This window comes from Gadus morhua, chromosome 13 (assembly GCF_902167405.1).
Source record: "Gadus morhua chromosome 13, gadMor3.0, whole genome shotgun sequence".
Classification (NCBI taxonomy): Eukaryota; Metazoa; Chordata; class Actinopteri; order Gadiformes; family Gadidae; genus Gadus; species Gadus morhua.
This window is the reverse complement of record NC_044060.1, coordinates 23,728,298-23,755,079: the sequence shown is the minus strand read 5'-3', so window position 1 is coordinate 23,755,079 and position 26,782 is coordinate 23,728,298. Positions and strand designations below refer to the sequence as shown.

Here is a 26,782-nt window from a genome sequence, read left to right as displayed (position 1 = left end):
GGAAAAGAGATCAGTGAACTCTCAGAATAGATGTGGTGTTAATTTGAGTCCGAGTCAAACAACAGCACATGAAGGTGTGTCTATGGGTGTGAGTGGGAGAGAGAGTGAGAGCAAGAGAGTGTTTTTAAGCCTATGTTACTTTTGCTGACAGTTTAACACTTGCTTGTGAGCTGCTGTCACATGAGTTGAACATCAGGCAGGGATCATTTCAAATGTTTTGTATGTCCTACAGTTTTACTACCTTTTACATCTTTGCACAAAAAACATTGTAATCTGGAAGAGGAATAACTTTTTCTAATTATGTATTGTTTGTTGGTGTTGGTTTTCATACTTTGTGTATGTGTTTGTGTCTGAGATTCATCAATCCCTAGAGGTATTACTTGGTCACTACCAGTGCAAGTCATTGGCATAGGTAGCGGGCCAATGCTAGCGATTTAACACTATTTAACAATCTGTATCGTAGTGTAAACGATATGCAGCTATGTTGATGGAGAGAAATATGTCCCCTTTAACATATTGTGATGTTATGCATTCAACCAAAATGGATCGGTTAAAACCCTCAACAAATTGTAGAAAACCATGAATGGCATTGTGGTTCTATTCCCCAAGTGTGTCTTTTCCTGAAAGAGAAAACTTTAAATAATACATTATGTGGTTTCTGTGAAAAGTGTAATTTGTCTAGAGGAAACGCATCGATCCATGGATGTTTTCTCCTCTTTTAGACAGCTATTCTATGCTGTCCAATTTGTGTGTTACATTTAAGTAACAACAATGAGTGCTCTATAAAATTATGATCGAGGCTGGCACTTGTTAATTGCAATAAATGAGATCAATGCTTCAAATATGAAACTAAAACAAGGTTCTCCCCGTCTCGTGCTCGCTGCCCCAAGAGACGTCCACTCCCATTTGATGGCTTCATCCTCATGCCTCTTCAATGAGCTGCCTCCCTCAAACCTCTTTCTGTACCTTTCTCTCTGCAGTGCGAAGGGGAAGTCCACCGGATCATGTTTACATCCTCCTCTCCAGACCTGCTGACTGTGAGGTGCAGATCAGGTTAAAGATCTAACCTCAGAGATCCCCTCAGGCCGCTCCGACCTACCTGGGAACCACCAGACTTGACAGAAGGGTTCCCCAGCTGCTGCTGCCTCTGGACCAGGTGTGAGACCACGTGCCGAGGGCCCGCAGACGCTTGAAGGAGACGACAGAAGAGGGGAAGATGGCGAACAACGCTGCAGAGCACCCACCGGGGAACTCGGTGGCGGACCCCAGCCAGGAGGGGGACTTCGGCATCACCACCATGGACCTTAGGAACCTGATGGAGCTGCGCAGCGCCGAGGCGGTGGCCAGCATCAGGGACGGCTACGGAGACGTGCAGGGCATCTGCCGCCGGCTCAAAACCTCGCCCATAGAAGGTAAGGAGCACCACCCCCACATAAACACTTTTGTACACATGATTAGGTCAAATACTACATATTTAAGACCCCAGGTATAAACCTTCTCTTAAACAAATCCATTGTCTGTCACAATTCTCTCTCGCTGACGCTATCGCTCTCTCTCCCCCCAATTACGCAAAGTGCATCTCACCAGAGATCCATTCAGGGTTCCTAAATGAGTTTCAGTGGGTCCCCTGATGATGCCATAGATCATTGCTCTGTTCCATTTAGTAATCAAAGGACGGCCGTAACATCCATCGTAGAAATTACGAAGGTTAATGAATAAAAACAAGGGTATTTTTCGGTATGCTAGTAGGGGGATGGGGCTCCAGATGAAGACATGTACGGATGAAAACTTCTTTCATTCCTGGGATCACCTACCTACATAGATATCAGATATCAGGGATGGGTCTCATGTTGGATTATTCGTTAGAGGAAATGAAAGTCTGTACAGTCCACCAGAACTCACTGAATGTTGGTCGTCCAATCACATCACACACAGCGCTGCAATATGCGCTAATTTGCATAAAGCCCCCATTGCCCCACCCCTACAATACGATACCCCCCACCGGCAAACGAGCCTTCCCACAATCCCACAAAAGAAATGTGCTCTGCTTTTATACTAGATTGAGCACGAGTGATTGTTGGCACACAACGAATAATCTTTGGTCACCCCACCCACTGATTATTCCCCACTGACCATGAATAAAGGGAATATTCGCATCCCTAAATTTGTGTGTTTGGGAGATGGGATGGATGGATAGGTCTAAGAGGGAGAAATACATGTGAAAATATGATTCATTGTTAATTACTGAATAAGAATATAATACTTCCATTACTGCTGTTGAGGCTTGAACAATAAAGTATATTTTAAGACTCGGTCTCCACCCTCAATTAGACTAAAGTACACAGATATTGGCCTTAGCAATAAGCATCATAGCTTTTACAGCCTTTGAATTTAGTATAAAAGGCAACAAATTCCTCTAGGACAAAATACTATTTAGTCCTTTAGTGGATGCTTTTATTCCAAAGCAACTCAACGACTAGATATCAGGGTTCGAACCAGGACCTGTTGGCTGGCAGACGGATATCCTAACCACTAGACCACTAATCTGTTGACCCTCAACACCACACCCTATTGTAAGGTTTTAAGACAAGGAAATGTAAGTTGCATCTACCAGCTGTATGTAGCGAGGGGGAGAGAGTGTTGTCTACAGTGTGTGGACGGTGTGTTCACGCTAGTCTCTACCCTGGAGTCGGGCTGCTCTAAGCACTCTCTAATGGATTCTAGTGTCCTTGGAATGCATGCATACTGTCAACAACATTCTCTATCCATTAGTCCAGAGGTTAATACCCTTCAGAACCGCCACCCCAGGTTCTATCTATGAGTCCTCTGTATCTAAAGTGTAGATACACGTGTATCCTCTAAGAACCCCTAATTTAAAGACCCCCATCCACTCGGACATGGCTATTAAAACAGCGGGAGGATTTTTAGCGGTGGCTAGGGTACAGATTTGCCTCGGATGCTTTAATCAATCAAAAACCAATGCGTGCTGTCCATCATCATGCTTAATGATGAACTTGACTCGCACGATGCAATTGGATAAAGTACTTGAGTTAATGGCCACTGCAGGCAAATTCAGTAACTTCCTATTTCATCCGTACACGAGAGGTCAGCAGAAATCCAGTTCTGGGAACAAACGTATGACGCCAACCTCACATGAATAATGGTAATATGGTATTGGTCCGCCATGGTTTTGAGGTTATTCAACCCAATATATTGGGGTTTGACCGTAGAACTGTACTGGAGTTGGACCATACTGAGAGGAAGTGGGATGGACCGTAGAACCGTACGGGGGGGGGGGGGGGCGTAGAACTGTACCGGGAGTGGACCGTAGAACTGTGTGAGCGGCCTTCACACAGAGCCATGCCCTGGCTCAGCTGCAGATGACTTGCTGTATAGCTGGGAGCAAGATGGCATCTTGCCAGGTAACGCCCTGCCCCGTGTGACCGGGCTGCCGGGGACACCCAGTATCTGGTGCTATGGTTAGCTCTCTGTCTTAGTGGGGGAAATCCGTCCCTCTCTTGATGTAAGAAGGCTTACTCCATGCCCTTGCCCTTTGTTTGTGCTGACATGCGTAGTTTGATCTGCTCAACAGCTACTTTCATACGTGGGAATAACAATAGGAAATGTTTTGGAGACATTGTAAAAAGATAAAATATTTATCTTTTTTATATTTTGAGCCTTGTGAGATATTCCTGATCAACTATTCGCAATACAATTTTCAGTATAGTTCAAAAGGTTTCTGGTTAGAGAAAGAGATGGGAAGCCGCATTTAGAACAATGAAAATTCATCAAATGTGTTATGTTAAAGGTGCTATCTGTAACAAATGTGCTGTTCTAAATCACCAAACGACCGGGATGTGTCATCAGAGATTAAGGTAAATGCTAAATCAAAAATACTGGCTACTCCGACAGCAGAGCCCCAGCCAGGTGTTGGAGACCCTCTGTGGTGCGGTGACTGGTCGCTTTCACTTCTGAATCTCTATCAACACAAAGCACACGGAGCCGTTCGCCACAAACAACACAGAGAATCCTATTTTAAAACTGAACATAGCACAATGCTGTTTTATACTTTGAGAAGAGCAGTCTCGTCTCTGTTGAATATGCAGTCAGCCTGAAACCTGTTATTAATGTTTCATACCAAACCTGTGAGCACTAGCCGTTGAGGAAGAAAAGGTTCCAGAGACTTCTGAGATGAAGGGCAGCTTGGAAATGGGTCAGTAATTGGTACCAACATAAAGGGCCAGGTCTGATTCTTCAGCAGGTGCTGGCCGCTCATTATTAATGCGAAGTAAAACTTGTTTGAGGAACTTGGATTGGATCCGTATTCATAGAATCATTTTAGTTTGAGATTCTATCGGGAATCAATAACCAGAAATCCAGGTCCCTAGCCCCTGATCAAACAATTTTGCCAATTGAATTACTTTGCACGTCCATTAAAATCCCCTGTAGTTTCCTTTGTTTTGGTAGGAATGTCTAAATGAGATGGTGTCATATGATTGCAATGGAATAATGGGTTGCTCGGGTAATTCTGCGGGGCAATATTTTGTGCACAGTACCCAGTCGTCTTGATTTGTTGTAAATGAGTCATACACATGCTTCATTTCATAGGCCTTTCTTTTGTCTTGCGAGTTCAGAGGCAAAGAGACGCAGTGCTCCACTCAGTAGAACTCTTTTGTGAACCAGTGGAGTCACAGAGCATCAGAGCTGATGTTTTCGTGTCAGCATATTGAAGACAGCAGTGTTGTGAAGAGCAAGCATTGTGCTACGAACTACATGGGCTGACGTACACACAAGAGCATTCCTGCCTAAGCAGTCCTTCACACACACCATAAGCCATGGGGCCACAGCTGTCCCTGCTGAGTGGAAGACTGCTCTTTGAAGGGATCTAGGAAGAGGCAGGGGAAGACGTGTCACTGATCTTTACTGCCACCCTTACTCCCATGTCCTCTGCCTCCCATCACTCTCTGTGGCATTAGCCTGCGTAGCCTCTGTCCTTCTCCTTGAGTTTAATCATGCATAAAGGGTTAGGCAATTGGCCTTTTGTATGGATTCAAAGTCACACCCTCGTCTGCTTCGTAGTGTAACAGTGTAATATATGGAAGCTGCCACTTATGGACTGACAGTCTGGTCTCTATGTTTAACAATTGATGAACAGCTGGTTTGACAGCGGCGTAAAATCCGTCATTGTACATTTACATGGGGGTAAATTAGGCTAAATATTAGTAGAATAAATTATGTAAGACTGGCCTGTTGCATTTCATGCATTAATTCACAAAACTCAAAAAGAATCGCGATAGCATGCTAGCCCCGGTAAGGAAATGGCTCGTTTATCTTCGTTCCATCTGCTCTACAGATTGAATGCATTCACATATCTGAGCATTTTGTGTTGTTTTTACTTCCTAAAAAATGAAAAATAGGAATGCATTTAATCTGTAATGTCGATGATATTGTACATATATGGAAGGTGTGTTGCAGCATCACAAAGCATAGGGATGTCAAGTAAGTAGTGGATGAGGTGACGCATGGACCTACACACTCATGCATGCACACTGCACTTAATTATTATTAATAGAGGATCATAATTGTGTCTCCTCCCTCTTTCAGGTCTTTCTGGCAACCCTGTTGATCTAGAAAAACGGCACGCTTCATTTGGGAAGAATTTCATCCCACCCAAAAAGGCCAAGAGTTTCCTGGCACTGGTGTGGGAAGCTCTGCAAGATGTCACCCTCATCATCCTGGAGATCGCTGCCATCATATCCCTGGGCTTATCCTTCTATCATCCACCAGGGGGGGACAGTGAAAGTAAGCGCAAAGAAACGCATTCATCAGGAAGGCATTATCTTCTATTGTTTATGACCTAAATAACACTCCTTGTGATTGACTATCGTTATTGTGTGCAAATGAGGCATGCACATAGAAATGCAATTAAAATCAAACAAAGAAGGACAACAGGCTGATGTCTTTCGTGTGTCGCTGTGTTCACTTCTTATCCACACATCTCCAATGGTGAGCGTGTGACTCGGTGGAGGACAGCAGTCTTGACTCTGTCCCCCCACCCCCCCCCCCCCCCCCCCCCCCGCTGTGCCCCTCAGGTTGTGGGCAGGCAGCGTCCGGTGTGGAGGACGAAGGCGAAGCCCAGGCGGGCTGGATCGAGGGCGCCGCCATCCTCTTCTCGGTGGCCATCGTGGTGCTGGTCACAGCCTTCAACGACTGGTCCAAGGAGAAGCAGTTCCGCGGGCTGCAGAGCCGCATCGAGCAGGAGCAGAAGTTCACGGTCATCCGCAAGGGCCAGGTCATCCAGATCCCTGTGTCGGAGATCGTGACAGGCGACATCGCGCAGATCAAATACGGTGAGACCTCCCAGAACATCCACCCAGCCGGGACTCATTTGAAACAACAGGACCATGTTCAGTGAGCTGTTCCTTTATTCCTATGGTACATTTAGATGGAGTTCCCTGCGCTCCTGAAACAGAACCCTGTGCGGCAGGTTAGGTTCAGATCACTACTGAGGGGCTAGGGCATCTGAGATGGGATGTGGATGTTACAGCGGGAAGTACAGGGCAGCAGTGGAATAAAACAGATACAGATTCTAAAACAGTATCAACCCAATTGGTGGATTAAAGTAGGGTTTGTGCTTCACAACTTTTATTTTACAAATTAATCCACTTCACATTATCCCATAGAGAACCCAATGACTAGTGCCGCCATTCCACCGACAGTTCCAGCTCAACTTGCCACGACTTGGCGCGGCACAGCTTTCTTGCGTTATTTCTCGGAGGCGCGCCCACTTTTGGTCGGGCCCCCTCGGAATTCTAAGAGTATACCGAGTTCAGTGATGACGCTCTCAACAAAAATGGCTCCGCCCGTAACGAGATTTATTTTCTTTGTATTTGTATCACGTTGGTCATTTAATGTTGATTTTAAATTTTCTTACACAATCTTTTTTAACATTGCTACTTTATTCCGGTCACCAATTAATGCATTGCACGGTCTTGCTGTGTGAACGCGCTTTCATTTATTTTGTCTGTGCTTTCTAGGGTCACATCATGAATACATGTAAGACGTGTAAACTATTGCGTATTTTAGTGCCCTCGTAGTTCATTATTGTGAATGGGATATCTCACGTTTTGGGTTGCCTATAAAATGCAACATCTCTTTCTGTGACAAGTTGCTCATCTTGTGATGATATAAACACTGCTATAACGCGGAGAGGGGCTGTGATTTCCGACGGGGAATTCATTTTCGGCGCAACACCTGGTGTCGGGGGTCGGGCTCAGACGTCACACTCGTCCGTTGTCGTCACTCTCTGACCAATCAGTGGCCAGCAGCCTGTTTACGATACACCAAAGTACAGCATCAGCTCTCCTGGAACCTCAACGGAGGTGAGACTAAAAAAGTACCAGGTACCACATTTTGGCGATGGAAACGCAAAAAAAAGGTGGGTGGGTCGGGCGAGTTGAGCTGGTACTGTCGGTGGAAAAGGAGCATAAGTGGCATCAGCGCGGTGGCAAGGCGATCTCCTCCTTCTCAGCTCAGTAGGGGCCAGACGGGCTGACATTAGGATCAGAATAGCAGCTACTGGTATATAATTAAAGTAATAACACAAGTCACGAAGCCAATCAAAATCAGATGTTGTAGTCTGGTGCTGAGCGGGTCTCTGGAACCTGGTCATTATAAATAAAAATAAACCATAGGGGTACTGAGTCAGAAAGCAATGCAGATAGGTGTACATATGCATTTATACTAGCTGTTCTACTTCAAAGCGCACAGATTGGGAGCACATTTAGTTATTGTATCTAGTGAAAAATAAATCAATTCATCATTCTTTCTAGAAAATGACGTTTTGACCCAAACAAATGGCACATATAAATACATAAATACATAACGTAGGGAAATGGCCAGGTGAGTTGGTGACGCTGGTGAAGTGAGGTGCAGTCCCTGAGATGAGCAGGCAGCGCTCCAGGGCGAGGTCAGGAACTGGACCGCAGACCAGATTGAAACGGGCTGGTTTCTGGATGTCTGAAGATCGAGAGCCACCTCCCTGTCACGCTCATCAGGACAGGGATGCACTGATCTCTTGTTAATGAAGAAGTGGTCCAATCTGGATTAAGGCGACTGAGTGGATTCAGCCAGATGTGATGAGCCATGTGTGAATGACATGATATATTCGAGGTTATATGGCCGGCACTAGTGTTACGTGTCAAAAGTGGCAGCAAAGGCAGACAGAGAGTCATGGATGAGTTACCAATATTTATCTTCAACTTCAGCATTAAGACATGTTATTATTCACAAAGTTACACCATTTTCCCCCGGTTCCCTCAACACAATGGCCATCGCGACCACGGAGCGTCGGAGAGCGTCCAAACGATAGGGCATCACGAGGGAGGAAGTGAAGAGTGTTCAAACGATACAAAAACCAAGGCGTCCACGAGAGCGGAGGGAGTGAAGAGACGTCCGCGTCACGAGGGAGGAGGTGAAGAATGTTGGCGATCCAAAAACACAACGTCCACGAAAGCTCAGGGAGTGAAGTGACGTCCAAACGAAAGCGCATCCACGGGCGCGGATCGGTGCGGATAGAGTCAAGCCCCCTCTTTCCGTAATTCTCTGCGCTATATACTGCGTGTAATCAGGAATGGGCCAATCACCAATCACTAACGCTAACCACGCATGCTGATCTGGTGATTGACAAAAACAAATTAGATGTCCTTATGACCACAAATAACATACAGAATCATGTCAAAACAAAACAAAGCAATTCAGAAACAAAGTATCAATGTAGGTTCATAACACCTTCCCCCTTAAAAGGGAAAATTTTGATCCGATAGATCAAAATTTTCAGACAGGTCTATCTACAATTTCAACATCTTAACACCGAGATAGACAATCAGCAATGACATTATCTTTACCCTTGATATTCTTGAATACCATGTCATACTATTGCAAAATTAAACTCCAGTTTAACAATCTTCTGCTTTTGTTTCCCATCTTTTTTCCTTTTTCCTTCCCTTATTCTTCCTTCTGTTTTTTTCCTTTTCTTTTTCCTTCTTCTCTCTTTCTTTTCTCTAGTCTTTTCCTTCCTCTCTTTCTCTTTTTCCCTATTCCTCTCTTTTTTTTAAAGGCCCTAGAAATAGTAACTTCCTTGATATTCCTAAGTGGAATTGCTTCAGGGAACCTTGTTGAGGCACACATGATAGTCAGCGTGTACACATTTCCAGTTCTTGTCCTGGGTAAAGGTCCTATGCAATTCACAATAACCCTGGAGAAAGGTTCACCAAAGGCTGGGATCGGTTTCAATGGTGCTACCGGAGGGTCTAAGTTGTGCTTACCCACCACTTGACAAGTGTGAACTTTAGGTACGACAACCTGATTGAAGACTGCCCAATCTTCATTGGCAGGTATATCAGGGGGACGCCATTTCCGCATCAAAACCCCATCTTTAAGATAGTAACCAACTGGTACTTTGACAATTTCGTCATCTGGGAGAGCTTTTTCTCTCAATCCAGCAATATCTGGATCACTGCTTTGCTCAGTGATCAATTGCTTTCTTGACAAAGATAAATCATCAGACACTTGTAAATCGTTCCCAGTGTCTTGTGGTGACTTACCACTGTACTTCTCAAAGACTGTGCTAAGAAATGTATCTGACAGCTCATCAAAACCTGAACTCTTACTAGAGCCACGATCTGACCCCTGCTCTGAAGGATCATGGTCTCGTTTTAACAAAGTGCGAGATTGCACAGAGTCCTCCTCTTCTTTTGCCTTTTTGGCCATAGCTCGAGTCACTGCACATGAAGGGAAAATATCAATGTCTAAATTAGACTCATCTTCAGTGCTCGGCTTAGAGGTTAACTGAACCGAGGGGACAACTTTCACACCAGCTAGGTCGTTGCCAAGTAAAAGAGAAATACCTTTGATAGGGAGGCTGGACATAAGCCCCACTTTAACTTGTCCTGTTACTAAGTCTGACTTCAGAAACACAGAGTGCAGAGGTACAGTTACAATTCTCCCCTCAATCCCCTGAACAAGAATGAAGTCACCCATTTCAGTGTCTTCATTTTCACAGGAGGGCAATGCCTCTCCTAACAAAAGCGACTGGGAAGCCCCAGTATCGCGGAGAATTCGAATGGGTTGAGGAGCAGAATTTTCACTTGAAGAAACAAATCCCTCAGACACAAAAGGAAGGAATTCTTCCCTCAGAAGATCAGATTTTTTTGCATTGTCAGGACAAAATGATTCCATAGAACCACACTCAATAGGCATCTCTGTCAGAGTTCACCAAAGCGTTAGGCGAGGCCTCTTTTTCCTGCTTTCTTCTAAGAGTTAGGCACTCAGACAGAACATGACATGGTTTCTTACAATAATGACAAATAGGGCCTGTGGGGGCCTCTTTCTTGGTGTCACTGAACTTGTTCTTAATATAAGCACTTCTCTCCCTAACATCCGTTGCATGTGCGAAGTATGGTTTACTACCACTCTTCTTAGGCTGATATAGCCTATCATGAGACCCAAACTTATATTTGTGCGTGAGTGAATACTCATCCGCAAACTTAGCAGCTTCACGTAGTGTGGACGCATCTTTCTCATCAAGATAAGACTTAATATCATCCTTCACACACCGCTTAAATTCCTCAACCAGCATCAAGTCTTTCAACAATCTGACATCATTATTGACAGCTTTAGATGCACACCAACGCTCAAAGAACACCTCTTTGTCATGAGCAAATTCAACATATGTCTGGTCATCAGTCTTTCTGAGACCACGAAATTTCTGCCTATATGCCTCTGGAACCAGCTCGTAAGCTGTCAAAATGGCTTGCTTAACCACATCATAACTTGAGGCATCATCAACAGACAAAGCTGAATAGGCTCGTTGTGCTTTTCCTTTTATCACACTTTGCAGCATCAAGGGCCAATATTCTGTAGGCCACTTTAAACACTCAGCCACTTTTTCAAAATGCTGAAAATATTTGTCAACCTCCAGCTCATCAAAAGGAGGCACTAACCTCACTTCTCTGCTAGCACTGAATTTGTTTCCCCTTAATGGTTCTGCTTTTTCTAGCTTTGCCAACTCAAGTTGTTTTTCTAATTTTTCTCTTTCCAGTCCAATTCTTTCTCGCTCAATCAACATTCGTTCTTTTTCCATTCTTTCATGTCTTTCTCTTTCTTTTTCTCTATCCTCTCTATCTCCTTCCAATCTCAATTTCTCCAGTTCAAACTGCCTTTCTTCTTTTTGTCTTTTATTCTCCAACTGAATTAGGCGAATTTTTAACTCAGTTTCAGAGCTAGGCTCAGGTTCAGGGTCACCATCAACGTCTACAAACGGAGCTAAGTCTTCACTTGTGAACAAAGACTCATCATACAAATCTTGTGCTATTAACTTGGCAATCTGAGCTTTTCTGTAGCTTGCATTAACCTTAACTAGGTTCAGCGATTTTGCAACTTCCAATAAGTCCGTTTTTTTTAACTCCTGCAGACCCGTAACACTAGGTAACTCCAAAAACTCTTGCACTGCTGCTGCCATGATTATAAAATAAATCAGTTGAGTGAGTTGGATTCCAATTGAATTCTCAAAATTGCTTAATGCCAAAGACTCATCAAAACCGGTTCAGATCCCGGACGAGCCCCCAATTATGTTACGTGTCAAAAGTGGCAGCAAAGGCAGACAGAGAGTCATGGATGAGTTACCAATATTTATCTTCAACTTCAGCATTAAGACATGTTATTATTCACAAAGTTACACCATTTTCCCCCGGTTCCCTAAACACAATGTCCATCGCGACCACGGAGCGTCGGAGAGCGTCCAAACGATAGGGCATCACGAGGGAGGAAGTGAAGAGTGTTCAAACGATACAAAAACCAAGGCGTCCACGAGAGCGGAGGGAGTGAAGAGACGTCCGCGTCACGAGGGAGGAGGTGAAGAATGTTGGCGATCCAAAAACACGACGTCCACGAAAGCTCAGGGAGTGAAGTGACGTCCAAACGAAAGCGCATCCACAGGCGCGGATCGGCGCGGATAGAGTCAAGCCCCCTCTTTCCGTAATTCTCTGCGCTATATACTGCGTGTAATCAGGAATGGGCCAATCACCAATCACTAACGCTAACCACGCATGCTGATCTGGTGATTGACAAAAACAAATTAGATGTCCTTATGACCACAAATAACATACAGAATCATGTCAAAACAAAACAAAGCAATTCAGAAACAAAGTATCAATGTAGGTTCATAACACTAGTGATGGGTTTGTGTATCCAAGAGCTGCTGGAAACCAAGCGATCATGATGCTACAGTTATAATTTACAAAACATCTAAATCCAAATGAACCACCAACGCCAAACGGTGTAGAACTGAACCGTGAGGGTTGCTCATGCATCCTCTGAGTAGTGCAGAAGAGGACTTCTGAAACCACATGTAGAAGCATGAAGAGCTTTGAAGGACGTGTTGTAGTACAGTAGGAGAACTCACCCATCTTAAGGGTGATCCTAATAATAATGGATGAGGAAGCTTTGAAGGATGGGTTGTAGAACAGTAGGATAATAATAATGGATGAAGCAGCATGAACCTCTGGTGTCTGACTCCTCGCTGCCTTGGTGATTCAGGGGACCTTTTGCCAGCCGACGGCATCCTGATCCAAGGCAACGACCTGAAGATCGACGAGAGCTCTCTGACGGGCGAGTCCGACCACGTCCGCAAGTCCCTGGACAAGGACCCCATGCTGCTGTCTGGTGAGACCCCCTGCACTCGCTTCACATGGAATCAGATGGAAAGGGAAAAAAGTGACCATGAATAATTTCAACAATAATACTATCTTGGATTATGCACTACTTCTTTGTCCATTTAATTGTATGCGTATTTCTGTTGTGCAGCATTAACGTGTGGTGAGATTAGTTAGTGAATGAAAGGATGCAGAAGTCATTAAGATAAGCACTTCCCTCTCCAGGCACCCATGTGATGGAGGGCTCTGGGCGCATGGTTGTGTCGGCTGTGGGCCTCAACTCCCAGACAGGCATCATCTTCACCCTCCTGGGGGCGGGCGACAGCGACGAGGAAAAGAAAGTCAAGAAAAGTAAGAGGCAGACCAAACGCAACCCCTTTAATCTCCTACCGTAGGAGCTGCTGCTTTGGTTTGGGGTTGTGGGAAAGGGTTTCCAGGTAAATACTGATTGTGTAACGCATGTGACCATGAAAGTAAACGCAAAACGGGATATAAGTGGGTTAGAATGCCTCAAAGAGCAGCGTATTCGGAAGACAGCATTGACACGCTGTCTTTCATTGTGTTCTAATTGCGGTTTCACATCTCAGAATAATCTTCAAATGTAGTGCATGATCCCTTCTGTGAGTCATCACACGGCGGCAGCAGCAACAGCACAATGGACTACAGAAGAGTCGTACAAACATACACACTTGTCTCCCTTCTACCTCTCCAAATGGAGTATTTCCGGAGAAATGCACTGAACTCTCTGTGCCCCTCTTGAGATGAGACTTCAAACAGCCATTGGTAGACAGGATGCTGCTGAGCCTCATGTGGACGTGTGATCAGGAGTGATCTGATGGAACATGGAGGGCTGGCCCAAGACAAAGGATTCTACCCTGTCCACCTCCTTATGCTTTTCGTGCTGGAATCATCGTTAATTGGCCGTCTAAGGTGGCTAATTTGAAGCTTTTCACAAAACTGATGTCAATTATTTCAAGCTGAAAGCACGTCTGGCGCATGTATTCAGGTCTTAGAGCGGTCAGTGGATAGTTTAAATGTTTGGTGAAAGATATCAGGTTTATCCAGCAAACTGCCTTTTACGATAAAGTATCCGTATACAAGAAAGCATTTTCTCAACATGTTGAGGTATGTTATGGCTAGTTTAAATTTTAGGCTAAATGGATATGCACGTCCTCATTTGTGAACGCTATCTGTATGTCTTATTTATGCAAACATGAAGTGTAAGGTGTACATGTATTCATCCATTCACCAGTGGATTAAGGTGTTCACATGCTGGGATGTACTTGATAAACAGTACGACTGTGTTGAAAAAGAGGGAGGAACCAGGCCATGCGGTTTGTATCATTCACTTGAACAGATACCGCTCTTTATCAATATTTAATGTTTCGCAATTGCATCAGATTTGGTAGAATTAAGTGTCTGGCTGATTATTATTTTTTTCTTCAGTGCCTCTGACCAGCACTGAACACTGTTTTTTGCACTTGTTTTTTTTCTTGTATAACCAGGCCTTTATGAAATGTATTTTTAAAAAACACTTTGATCATTCTGGGTACCTTGCGTAGTATGGAAACAGCGAGGCCATTAGCTGGGGATGGTAACATGTTTTCTATTGAGGTACATCTTATAGCCCTTTGGGGCTGTTTCTTTCCGAGATACTGTTAAGCATTGTTCTTTAAATTCCATGTTAATCACTCACTATTATGTTTATGTTGAACTTTCAGAGGAATTGAAAAAAGGATGATAAATTAGCCAGCAGGGATGAGCCCTGAGATCACCTAGTCAGTCACATCCGCACTCTGAGAATCTCTTCTCAAACAGCTTGGTTTGTCTGCGTAAGGCAAGAGGATTGGGCTCGGATTTATATTTGGTCACAAACGAGACAAAGAAAGGTTGAATCAAACCAGACCAACTTGTCACCATTATCCTCTTACTCTAAAATGATCAAATCTAGCAATTTAACTCTAATCACATGAACAATTATTTAATGACATGTATTTGTGCCGCACACGTTGACAACATAAGCAGATGTCACTAGACCGTTCTGCCTTGGGACTTGTGTTCAAGCTGTCTAAGGCTTTAGGTGGATTCAATCGTTCTTAGGCATCTGTTCTATACACACGTGTGTGTGTGTGTGTGTGTGTGTGTGTGTGTGTGTGTGTGTGTGTGTGTGTGTGTGTGTGTGTGTGTGTGTGTGTGTGTGGTGTGTGTGTGTGTGTGTGTGTGTGTGCGCGCGCCAGGGAATGACAAAGTGTGTGTATTGGGTTTATTAAGTAGCTCTTTTATTCAGGGCCTGTTGCTTATGTTTTTTGTCAGTTAATGGGAATCCTTGAAATAACTTGTTAAATATTCAACCACAATTGGTTGTTTTACATTCACAATTACTTACTGCCTAGATCTCTCTCTCTCTCTCACTCTCCCCCCCCCCCCCCCCCCCCCCCCCCCCCCCCCCCACACACACACACAAAACGAACACAGAGACATTCAGATGGAGTTATATCAGTTTGTGACCTCTGCATTTTTCCTCAGTTCTATGATTTGTTTTTCCTCTTTCCTTTGAGTCATGTTATCAGCATTCCGCCCTCTCTCCTCTGTCCGAACAGGTAAAAAACAAGGACCCCCTGAGAATCGCAACAAAGGTAACCCCTCCCTCCCTCCATGACCTCATCCTTTCTCCTCTTTCCTCCTTTTTGCCTACTTTGACTTCGACTCCTTCCATTCAGTGGGTTGCTGGGAATCTAATGTCGGCCTCCCGTCCGCCTGTCTGTCTGTAGCTCTCTCTCTCTCTGTCATCTCTCTCCCCTCGCTCCATTCCCCACAGCCATTCTTTGACCTCTACCTGCTGCTGCATCAGGGCCTCACCGTGACATGACCTATAAACAAAGGTGCAACTCTCACAGCAGGTCTTACACAAAGGAAGGCGCAGGCGTCTCAAAAGACATATTTTCACCGCACATTTCAATCACTGTAGCTGACAGATGGCTATGCCATTTCAGAGATTGGCACTTAAATGTACCTCCAGCAGCTGCAGTCAATAGTTCTGTTTTATTACACAGTATAGATGAAGACTGGGCATCCAACGTGGGCTGTTGTGTGGACTACATGCATCCAGGAGAAGATGGTTTGCACTCCTTTTTAGAAGAGGCCTATCAGGATTCTAGTTATCCTTTCTAATGAGACCTAGAAGGTATCTAGTTAACCTTTCTAATGAGACAAAGCAGGTTGCTAGTTAACCTTTCTAATGAGACCTAGTAGTTGGTAGTTAACCTAATGAGACCTAGCAGGTTGCTAGTTAACCTTTCTAATGAGACCTAGTAGTTTGCTAGTTAACCTTTCTGATGAGTCCTAGTAGGTTGCTAGTTAACCTTTCTAATGAGTCCTTATTTATCTCTAGTAAACCTTTTCCAATGAGAACTAATATTGAACCTTACTAATGAGTCATACTATGTTGCTTGTAATTACTGCTCCCATGGGCTTTCTCATGTTATTCAGAATCCATGTATTCTTTCTATATTTTCTGCCCAAGCCTTTTCTTGGCTGCGTCTGCCTGGTAACTGAAGCATGTTTGTGTGTCTTCACCACAACCCCACCGTCAGGGGAGAGGTTGCAAAGTCCCTGCAGCGAAAAGCATCCTCCGCCACGCCCCGACTCCCTCCCTCTGACTCCTGGGCTCGGTGCGCATCGCACGGTCCTGTCTCACACACATACACTTGCGCACACGTACGCACTAACACACACACACATGCAGACCCACACATGCACACACACACATGCGCGCACACACACACACACACACACACAAATAAACACACACACACATTATCTAACCCTGTACCTCCCACGGGTTTGGCATCTGCTGCAAACAGACGGTGTGTGTGTGTGTGTGTGTGTGTGTCTGTTTGTGTGTGTTAAAATGAGTAAGTAAAAAAAGTTATGCATTTCCTCTAAGCTTTCAATTCAATACATTTTATCAAAATATTAAGAGAATATTGGCTGCATATTTTTGGAGTATTATATTGGTCATTATTTAGACGGCTCCATCCTTCCACATGGTCTCGCCCTCCTTAGTGGCCATTCAGACCTGCCTACACCACCAACAAGCTCATCTCCTCCACACTCTGAGCTCTAGCTGAACTAGATCTCTATCACCATACCGGGCTCAGTAAGCAAACGAGCAGAGCCCATGAACCCAGAAGGTGTGCGAGAAGCAGGAGTCAGTGTTGAGACTGTGACTCTGTGACTCTGCTGTGTGGGAGTTGCACCTTTCAGAATATACCAGTGGGCAGTCATGTTTTCTCTGTGTGTTTTCCATTTTCAGTTTTTCCTTTGAATTATCTTGTTTATGTCACTGTTGCCTTCTTCCGGGCTGTTGCCCGGGGCTCATGCTGTCTTGTAACCGGTGTTTGACTCTCTTTGTAACAAGTGTCACAAGCTCACTGTTTCTCTGTTCCCGGTTCTTCTCCTGCTCTCTGCCTCTGTCTCCATGGGATGTTGCTTACAGGATTTCTTACTTTACCATCAACGCTCACTCTTTGATTATCGTTGGAGTTTGGTATTGTTGTTTTATTTTGAGGGTATCTCCTTTATAACTGTGTTGTTGTAATCTAGTGTTATTTGGTTATTTATTCATCCATTTACTTTAAGACCTCACTGTTAAACGTGTTGTAAAGTGTATTTTATGTTGTGACCCACACTTGCTCCATTACCCCTCTTCTCTCTGGTGTGTGTGTGTGTGTGTGTTGTGTGTGTGTGTGTGTGTGTGTGTGTGTGTGTGTGTGTGGTTGTGTGTGTGTGTGTGTGTGTGTGTGTGTGTGTGTGTGTGTGTGTGGTCCAGTGGTTGAGTATTGCATCTGTCCAAGGGACACTCTGAGACTGTGTCTGAGTTTGCTGCCATCTCAAGGTTGAGCACATGTTGGCCCTTTTTAATTGAGTTTCGTAATCAAACCAAAGGTCTAGCTCGGGGGGTCTTTAGGATGGTGTTGCCATGACTTCTCTTAGTGAGGGAGTGAAACGGTTTCTGTGAGCGTCACAAGGTCTTCACAGTGACCCTGCCGGGGGTGTTGGCCTTGAGATGGCAGCTTGAACCTGGTCCCCTACCGGCGTCAGTCTGCCAGTGAGGCCCATTCTGTGGCTGTGTGAGTGAAGGGCGATCTTCTCCTACTTTGTTACTCCAATCTGTCATGGGGCATTTGTATATCAGTCTCACCTGGTTTGACTGGCTGTATTTTTCAACAAAAAGCATTATGATTCCTTTGACTGGATTTTTTTTAAGTGTCTTAATGAGATGGTAAACGGAGATATAAGCATGATGTGTTTCGTGATCAAATAGTTTTACACACACTCACGGCACACTGAAAGACACTAAATGAAGTCCGTTAGAGATGGAGCACAGAGCACTGTAGATGGATAGCCGATGATTGAGCACATAGTCATGTGGTCTCCACGTCTGCCTGCTTCACTGTATCTTAGCTCTGATATTTCCACTGGTTTCCAGACATTGTTGTGTGATCGCTGTTTCGTGTCTTTTCTTTTTCCTACCGCTATCTTTCTTAGGGCACATGCTAATCTCCCATAACCGGTTTACAAGTGTTCAAGATTACATTTAGCCGATTCAATTGTTAATTTATTCATGGTGGAGGACTTATTCAGTCCTCCACCATGATTGGATGGCTCCCTTTCTTAAATCTGTGACTTCTTCCAATAACGACTATATGTATAATTCATGTTTTGGTAAGTTGATCTTGTTAATGGTAGATCTTTAATATATTTTATTACCAATGTGCACCTTTGTGTGGGTCAGGAGAGCTGGCCCAGCCACCAATAGTAGCAATGTGATGAAGAACACACTTAATGTATTATATTTACTGCAGTAAAAAAAACAATTGTATTTTTAGGAGTAACACTTCAGGAATGCATAGCAATGAATAAAATCAATCTCACTAGTTTGACCTCCAAGAATATATCTTTATCAATATTCTTATTATTTATGAATCCTAATGGCCAGGGTGTTCTAGTCTGCCATTTTTTCTCTTCTTCAAGCTTCAAGATTGACACATTATCTGCCTCTCTACCCTGTACCCCCTATATCCCAAACCTGTCCTCAATCCTCCTCGTCTTTTCATTTATTTTTGTACTTATTTTGCAAATGCCCAATTCCACTTCCACTCCATCACTTATGTTTGCCCGCCGAAACCTTTACCCCGGCCTTTACTCTTTCTTGATGTCAACCAAACTCCTCCTACTTTCTCCTATTGAATTCCTTTTGAATCCCTACATTGACCTTTCCAAACGTTCGGTCTACCCTGTCTTTTCCATCTCTGTACCTTTTACCCTCTCTCCTCTCTTCTCATCACATCTTTGTTTTGTTCTGCTGCCTCTTCCCTCTACCCGTGCCCTCTCCCCTCATCACTGCTGCCTCTACCCTCTACCCGTGCCCTCTCCCCTCATCACACCCCCCCTGCTTGTTCACCCGCCTCCCTCCAGCCAAGACCCAGGATGGCATTGCTCTGGAGATCCAGCCCCTGAAGAGCGAGGAGGCGGCCGAGTCGGAGGAGAAGGAGGAGCTGAAGCCAGTGAAGAAGGTCAACGTCACTAAGAAGGAGAAGTCTGTGCTCCAGGGAAAGCTCACCAGACTGGCCGTGCAGATCGGGAAGGCCGGTAAGAGACAGGCACACAAAGCAAGGCTTTTGAATCCATGCTTGGTTCTGCTACTGTGTCAGCCCAGTGCTGATATCCGTGGTCAAAAAAATCCTACTCTACATGACTTTCTGAGCGTTGCGGTAACATTAGAACGTTAGCCTACGCATTATCTGGTGGCTGGTTAGGAGCCATCTGTCATAGCAGCACAAGACAGTAAGCTGGACGGATACTGAAATCAAATTTCAGCAGAGCAGGTCTCTGCTAGATACCGTTTCCCTGGAAGTTAGGGGGTGGGGGGAGGGATGAGACGACCTTAACGGGCAATTTTACCAAAGCCACTGCAGTGTTTCTTTGGGTTTGGTTATGGTTGAAACAATTGATAAAATGAAAGTACACAACTCAACAAAAAAGGTAGAGCAATTTCTTTTTATGTGGCAAATGATGTGTATTTTGAATCATTCAAACAAAATAATTTGATGCAGTAGGTAAAGTCGAATTATCCTGGCATTGTCTCAATCTTTTTTTATATCTGGAATATAAGCAAGAGTTTATGAATAACGATGCCGAACCCAAATAATTGTGACTTCATCATCCTGCTTCTTCTCCCAGGCCTCATTATGTCCGCCGTCACCGTCATCATCCTCATACTGTACTTCGTCATCGACACCTTCGGGGTTCAGGGCCGCACCTGGGAGTCGGAGTGCACCCCCATCTACATCCAGTACTTTGTCAAGTTCTTCATCATCGGGGTGACGGTTCTGGTGGTGGCGGTGCCCGAGGGGCTCCCCCTGGCCGTCACCATCTCCCTGGCCTACTCCGTCAAGGTGAGGGACCCCTTCACACACTGACGGCTAACCTCAGGGCATTCCCCACACTAGACTTGACATTTAAATTGGAGAAACACTTGAGTAACATGTTATGGTCAATACTGTATCAGTAATGTAGCATATCCTGTCATAATGTCTCTTTCAAGCGCCTAACAATTACGTACATTATTTGGCTTTACGTGGCTACTACTTGTATGATGTAGGTGCATACCGTTTGAGGTGGTTCACTTTCCTGTCCTTTTATCTCCCGGTAGAAAATGATGAAGGACAACAACCTGGTGCGCCACCTGGACGCCTGTGAAACCATGGGCAACGCCACGGCCATCTGCTCGGACAAGACAGGAACGCTGACCATGAACCGCATGACGGTGGTGCAGGCCTACGTGGGGGACACCCACTACAAGGCCGTCCCTGAGCCCGACGCCATCATGCCTGACACGCTGGAGGTCCTGGTCAACAGCATCTCCATCAACTCTGCCTACACCACCAAGATCCTGGTGAGGCTCCTCATGTGCAGACAGGAGGTCTGGTTACTGCATGGACCCGGGCCACTAGACAGGAGGTCTGGTTACTGCATGGACCAGGGCAACTAGACATGAGGTCCGGTTACTGCATGGACCAGGGCCACTAGACAAGAGGTCTGGTTACTGCATGGACCAGGGCCACTAGACAGGAGGTCAGGTTACTGCATGGACCAGGGCCACTAGACAGGAGGTCAGGTTACTGCAAGGACCAGGTTCACTAGACAGGAGGTCCGGTTACTGCATGGACCAGAGCCACTAGACAGGAGGTCAGGTTACTGCATGGACCAGGGCCACTAGACAGGAGGTCTGGTTACTGCAAGGACCAGGGCCACTAGACAGGAGGTCCGGTTACTGCATGGACCAGGGCCACTAGACAGGAGGTCTGGTTACTGCATGGACCAGGGCCACTAGACAGGAGGTCTGGTTACTGCATGGACCAGGGCCACTAGACAGGAGGTCAGGTTACTGCAAGGACCAGGGCCACTAGACAAGAGGTCCGGTTACTGCATGGACCAGGGCCACTAGACAGGAGGTCAGGTTACTGCATGTAGCAGAACCACCTTATGTGGTGATTGGTCCATATGACCAGTGAATGCAGCACATGAATATTCTGCCCATTTTGAAAGACGATTTCCAATGTTTTTTGTGTTAAAACATTACAACAATTCTAGTAGCTTGTACAATTGATTGATGAGAAAATGATTACAGCGGTGCAGCTGGGTTTCCATCTTTGTGTGGATCTGAATGCAGGCTGAATGCTGGCTGAATGCTGGCCCGTGTTCATCCTACCATGGGGGGAGGGTCTCCAATACCGAGTGTGTGTCGGGAGGAAAACTGAATTCACTTCAGCTCTAAATCCTATAACACAGCTTACAATGCCTTGTGCCACCAAATGAATCAGATCACATTTACGACTAGAGTTTCACTCACCTGTAGACTGTCACACCAACTTTGTGATACAACATCCTATTATTATATTAGAGTGGTTCAATTATTCCAAATATGATGTCTGCTTAGGCTGAGGGAGGCCTTTACAAGTAGAAAAAAGTCCAATGCATGCGCTACTTTAAAAGCAACACACACTGACATTGCATAAACTAGAGTCTGTTACTAGGAATGTCCTTTTAAAAGAGGGCTGGTGTTGCTGGATGGGTCAGTGTGGGGCAGAATTAATTATGAATTATTAATTTGGCACTGGGCATTCAAAGCTAGGGCTCATCAGCAGGACTTAAATCAAAAGTCACTGTCACTAGTAAGTAATATGGTGGATATCCAAACCTTGGAACCATTATATCATGTCCCGGTTCTCCCCAGCCCCCAGAGAGAGAGGGAGGCCTCCCGCGTCACGTGGGCAACAAGACGGAGTGCTCCCTGTTGGGTCTTGTGCTGGAGCTCAAGAGGGACTACCAGCCAATCAGGGACGAGATCCCAGAGGAGAAGCTGTACAAGGTGTACACCTTCAACTCCTCCCGCAAGTCCATGAGCACGGTGCTGAAGAACGCAGATGGAAGCTTCCGCATGTACAGCAAAGGGGCTTCCGAGATCGTCCTGCGCAAGTAAGAGAGGCCACTCCCGACCGGGCCCTGTGGCTCCATCACGATCCATTTACATTAAGGGCCTTTTGCAGACGCTGTTATCTAAAGCGACTTACAATAACTACATTTGTCAGAAGAAGGTGGAACAATATATCGCTGTTGGTACAGTAAGGATGTTCATAGAACCAATGGCAAAGCACTAACAATCCATAGGTTAACCCATTCCCTGGACACAACCAAGGGAGCTAGGATAAAAGCTACACTACTGAGTACTTTTTATTTATTTTGTGCTAGGACGTATGACATACAATAGGTGCGTACATGACCTACATGCCTCAAAGAGCCAGTGAACGTACGGATTGAGCAATGCCGATCCGATGGTGATTTGTCCCTGTTTTCTACTGAATCCTCCTCCCCAAGATGCTCCCACATCTTGGACACCAAAGGTAAGCCGCGTAGCTTCAGCCCCAAGGACCGCGACGACATGGTGCGCCGCGTGATCGAGCCCATGGCCTGCGACGGCCTGCGCACCATCTGCGTGGCCTACCGCGACTTCCCCGCCGAGGCCGGCGAGCCCAACTGGGACAACGAGAACGACATCCTGAACGACCTCACCTGCATCGTGGTGGTGGGCATCGAGGACCCCGTCAGACCCGAGGTAGGAGGAACCAGGAGCCGTGAAGCCAGTACAACATATTAACTCTGAACAATGTCCAGAGGATGAGGTGCATGCATAGTTCAGAGTAGCCCCCTCACACACTGGCTGCTCGGCCATTAAAAACACTCACTGTTTAATGTCTGGTCCAACTGATGCAGACGTTCTCCCACAGGTCACTTTTGCTCACATTTGAGTTTTGGGATTAGAGAGAATCCACTTATAACCCCAAAAACTGGTTGGATCAGTAACACGTGCAAATGTATTTAGAACAAGTTCATTCAAATTCCCTGAAATATTAGAATAAGTTATGCTAGAGCCCCGCCATCAGTCTTCAATTTGACTCAGCTACTGAGCTCATAACGTTGTTTTAGAATAACGTTGTTGCAGCGGCCTGGCATGTGTAAGGCTTACACCTGGACAACTAAACTCAGGCTTAAGATGGAGTAGAGCTCATGTCACTGTTTTATGTTTAGTTTATGCAGTAAAGGTGCCAGTGAAATTTCTCTCCATCACAGCCCCACTGCCAGTGAGGGGGAATCCATAGATGGAAATGTTAGCCGCTTTCCCTGGCAGGGAATCTGTGACTCACTGACTAGCGTTTGTTAGGCAGAGCTCGTTTAAAAGCACCGTCACCATGACGATGAACAGAGTCTAGAGGAGTGGGCGTTTTTAGTAGAATAAGTCTGAATGTAAATGAATAACTCTGCAGATGATCTCTATTTCTAATATATACTTTATGAACATGGAAAATGTGAGTGATGTCAGCCCTCCAGTCAGGAGCCCCCACCTCATGAGTGGAATGTAAAAAGCATTAGGGCTCATAGCCCCACATAGCACAGCATCAGAGTGTTTATCATCAGGTTAAAAATACAGGTTGAATCTGGTTCCATGCTATAGGGTTAAACATAGGTGTGGAGTGAAACACAAACAGTAAAGCCTCATTAATAAACATGTTTGTTTTGTTTGTTCTCTTTCAAAACAGTATTTATTTAACAGGAAGGCAAACTAGTCAACTTGTCAACCGCACAGCGGTTCCATGAACATGGTTGTCTTGTGCTTAACCCAGACATGGAACATGTTTACCAGGAGTGTTTATTGGAGGACACTGACATGAGGCATCTCTCTGACTCCTCTAGGTACCAGATGCCATCTCAAAGTGTCAACGTGCTGGCATCACTGTGCGCATGGTCACCGGCGACAACATCAACACAGCCCGCGCCATAGCAACCAAGTGTGGCATCCTTCTGCCCGGGGAGGACTTCTTGTGTATGGAAGGCAAGGAATTCAACCTACAGATCCGCAACGACAAAGGAGAGGTGAGACGGACTGCTATCGGTGCTATTGAGGAGGGGGTGGAATAGATTGGCGTCCACCGGAAAGTCTGTTAGTGCATATTCTAGGTCTTGGGGCCTGTATTTTACGTCATCGACTAAGACACCGTCCCTGATTGGCCCGGTCACGTCATCGATTGAGACACAGTCCCTGATTGGCCGGGTCTCGGGCCAATCAATGATCCTTGCACCGTACCTCCTATCCTACCTTTAATGAATGTTGGTTTATGGTTTTCATAAACATGTATAACCATGAACATAATTGAAAAGAAAATAATTGGAAACCTAACATCCATGTCCTTATCCACACTCAAACCAATAAAGTTAACAAATGAGTGAACAGTGACCCCGCTCCCAGCGTCCTATTGGAGGATGCAGAACAGAATATAAAACAACAGAAAACGGGCTAGCAGGCTGGGCTGATCTCCTCTGAGTGGTGAACCAGCTCCACTGAGCGGTAAACCAGCTCCACTTCAGAGCAGAGCTACCCCCTGTCAAACAAACTCTGCTTAGCATAGTGCAGGTTCAAACAGGAATACAAAAGAGAGGTCACGTTATGGTAAACTACCTCAGTAAACCGTGAACGGTCAAAAGAAAACCGATTAAAACTGAATAGTGACGTACCAATGTACTACGTTTTCCTTATGTTACTAAGCATGCGCTGTTCCTCAGTCTGCTCTCTCTTACACTCTGCTGTCTTCCTGTACGTCCGCAGGTGTAGGTTGAGCAAAAATACTATACTAATATATAAAATGTATTACATATATTGAATGCCGACCACGCTATTTATTTTTTTCCTCTTTATTTCCCCCCCCCAAAATTGGGGGGTATTTGAATGAAATAAAGGTTTGAATTTGTGCTTTGCCGAATTCCGTATTTGGATTGGGTTCTGACAGAAGCTGCCTCTGTCCATTCATGAGATTATACAACTATAATATTACAGATGAACCATATGAGTTAAATGAGCACATCTACTTGAAAATGATATACTTACTATTGTGAATGTGTTGTCGAGATATTGAATTGATTCAAAGTGAAATGTAACACTTCACTCTTCTGAACACAAGGTTGAACAAGAACGTCTGGACAAGGTCTGGCCCAACCTGCGTGTCCTGGCCCGGTCTTCACCCACCGACAAACACACCCTAGTTAAAGGTAGGTCAATGCTCCACAACGGCATTATTCCACTGTTCCCCTCTGAAACAGAGCTGGGGTATGTTCAGAGAGGAAGTACAATTCACTAACCATCTGAGAACGTTTCTTCAGCCATTAGTGAAACTTCTCGCATATCATTATATTTGCTGTGGATATTTGCAGTTATTGTGATAAGTGATATGATGATTGAAGTAATGTTATTTCATGAAGATAGTGTCAGAGTCTTTCAGTTCAAATATGATCATTTCTTTAAGACCTATACAACTATAATCTGTTCAATGAACAAATTATTACATTTGTTTATTCGGCAAGATTATTGAAAAGCTTGCCCAAAGCTTTACTGTGTAGGCCATCATTCGCAGGCCCTCAGATCTTTCTATTGAGCTCAAACACGTTTAAAGATTTAGATACTTTCTGGATGATTGAGAATCAAGAAATTTATTTAGTGTAAACAATGCCGATGTGACGCTTACCAAAAGATCAGTTTCTGTTCCAAATCAACACCTAGAGAGATCTATTGACGTCTCTGTCAGGTGCATGTGGTTGGTCTCCATGTTCCCGAATTAAATGAGAGCTGTTCTCCCTGTGCTGTGGTGCAGGCATCATCGACAGCACCGTGGGGGAGACCAGGCAGGTGGTGGCGGTGACCGGGGATGGCACCAACGACGGGCCTGCCCTCAAGAAAGCCGACGTTGGATTCGCTATGGTACATGTGACTATGTAAAGCATTGTTGGGGCGCCTCCTTTCGGTCCCATTTAAACAATTTGCTTAGGATTTTAAGGACATTTGTAGCCTGATCATCATCATAAATGTCTATTTCGTTAGACCTCATAATGACATATCAATATTCCACGACGAGCCAATCAGAGTGGCAAAACATTTCAACAAATGGGGCAGGGTTTCATAGCATGGAACCACAAGTTCCTTTTCTGTTCCAAGGTCTTCTGCAGCCCCTGATTGTTGCAGACCAAAGCCCTGCTGTTGTGGTGGATTAATCGAGATATAAGACTAATTCAAGGGAGAGAGAGTAAAAGAAATCGAGGGGTCCGGAGCAAGAATTGACAAAAGACTTTATCGTGAAGAAAAACAACAACGATAACAGCCTGAGTAGATCTATAGAGTCACTGCTCGTCAACAGATTCCAGCCTCTTCTTAAACACACAATAGCACAGTACTCAGCAGTTTCTTATTTTTTAGGTGTCCACACATAGTCAAACACAAATTCTTCTAAACAGATGGTCACCGAGATAGTCTAGGACCCAGGAAGTGGAGTCAGCATACATTGTGTCAGTAGCTTCCTGCTCCTGGGGGGTTGCGCCCCAACCCCTGCTCTGACCCAAGACTCCCAGGCCTCGTGACCAGCCCTGGATCAAAATCCAAGACGCTTTACATGTTTTCTACC

At 45.0% G+C, this 26,782-nt stretch overlaps 1 protein-coding gene across 1 annotated transcript in view; it reads left to right on the top strand.

The window, feature by feature from the left end:
* Positions 1-26,782, top strand: part of atp2b4 (ATPase plasma membrane Ca2+ transporting 4) — a 48,543-nt gene that overhangs the window by 3,916 nt on the left and 17,845 nt on the right. Inside the window, 14 exon segments of the mRNA XM_030375859.1 lie at positions 981-1,412; positions 5,605-5,802; positions 6,093-6,350; positions 12,598-12,723; positions 12,939-13,064; positions 15,314-15,349; positions 19,194-19,367; positions 19,959-20,173; positions 20,431-20,673; positions 22,015-22,256; positions 22,656-22,893; positions 24,030-24,209; positions 25,292-25,379; positions 25,979-26,085. Coding sequence (XP_030231719.1) covers positions 1,217-1,412; positions 5,605-5,802; positions 6,093-6,350; positions 12,598-12,723; positions 12,939-13,064; positions 15,314-15,349; positions 19,194-19,367; positions 19,959-20,173; positions 20,431-20,673; positions 22,015-22,256; positions 22,656-22,893; positions 24,030-24,209; positions 25,292-25,379; positions 25,979-26,085 — 2,427 coding nt within the window. The 5' untranslated portion in view covers positions 981-1,216.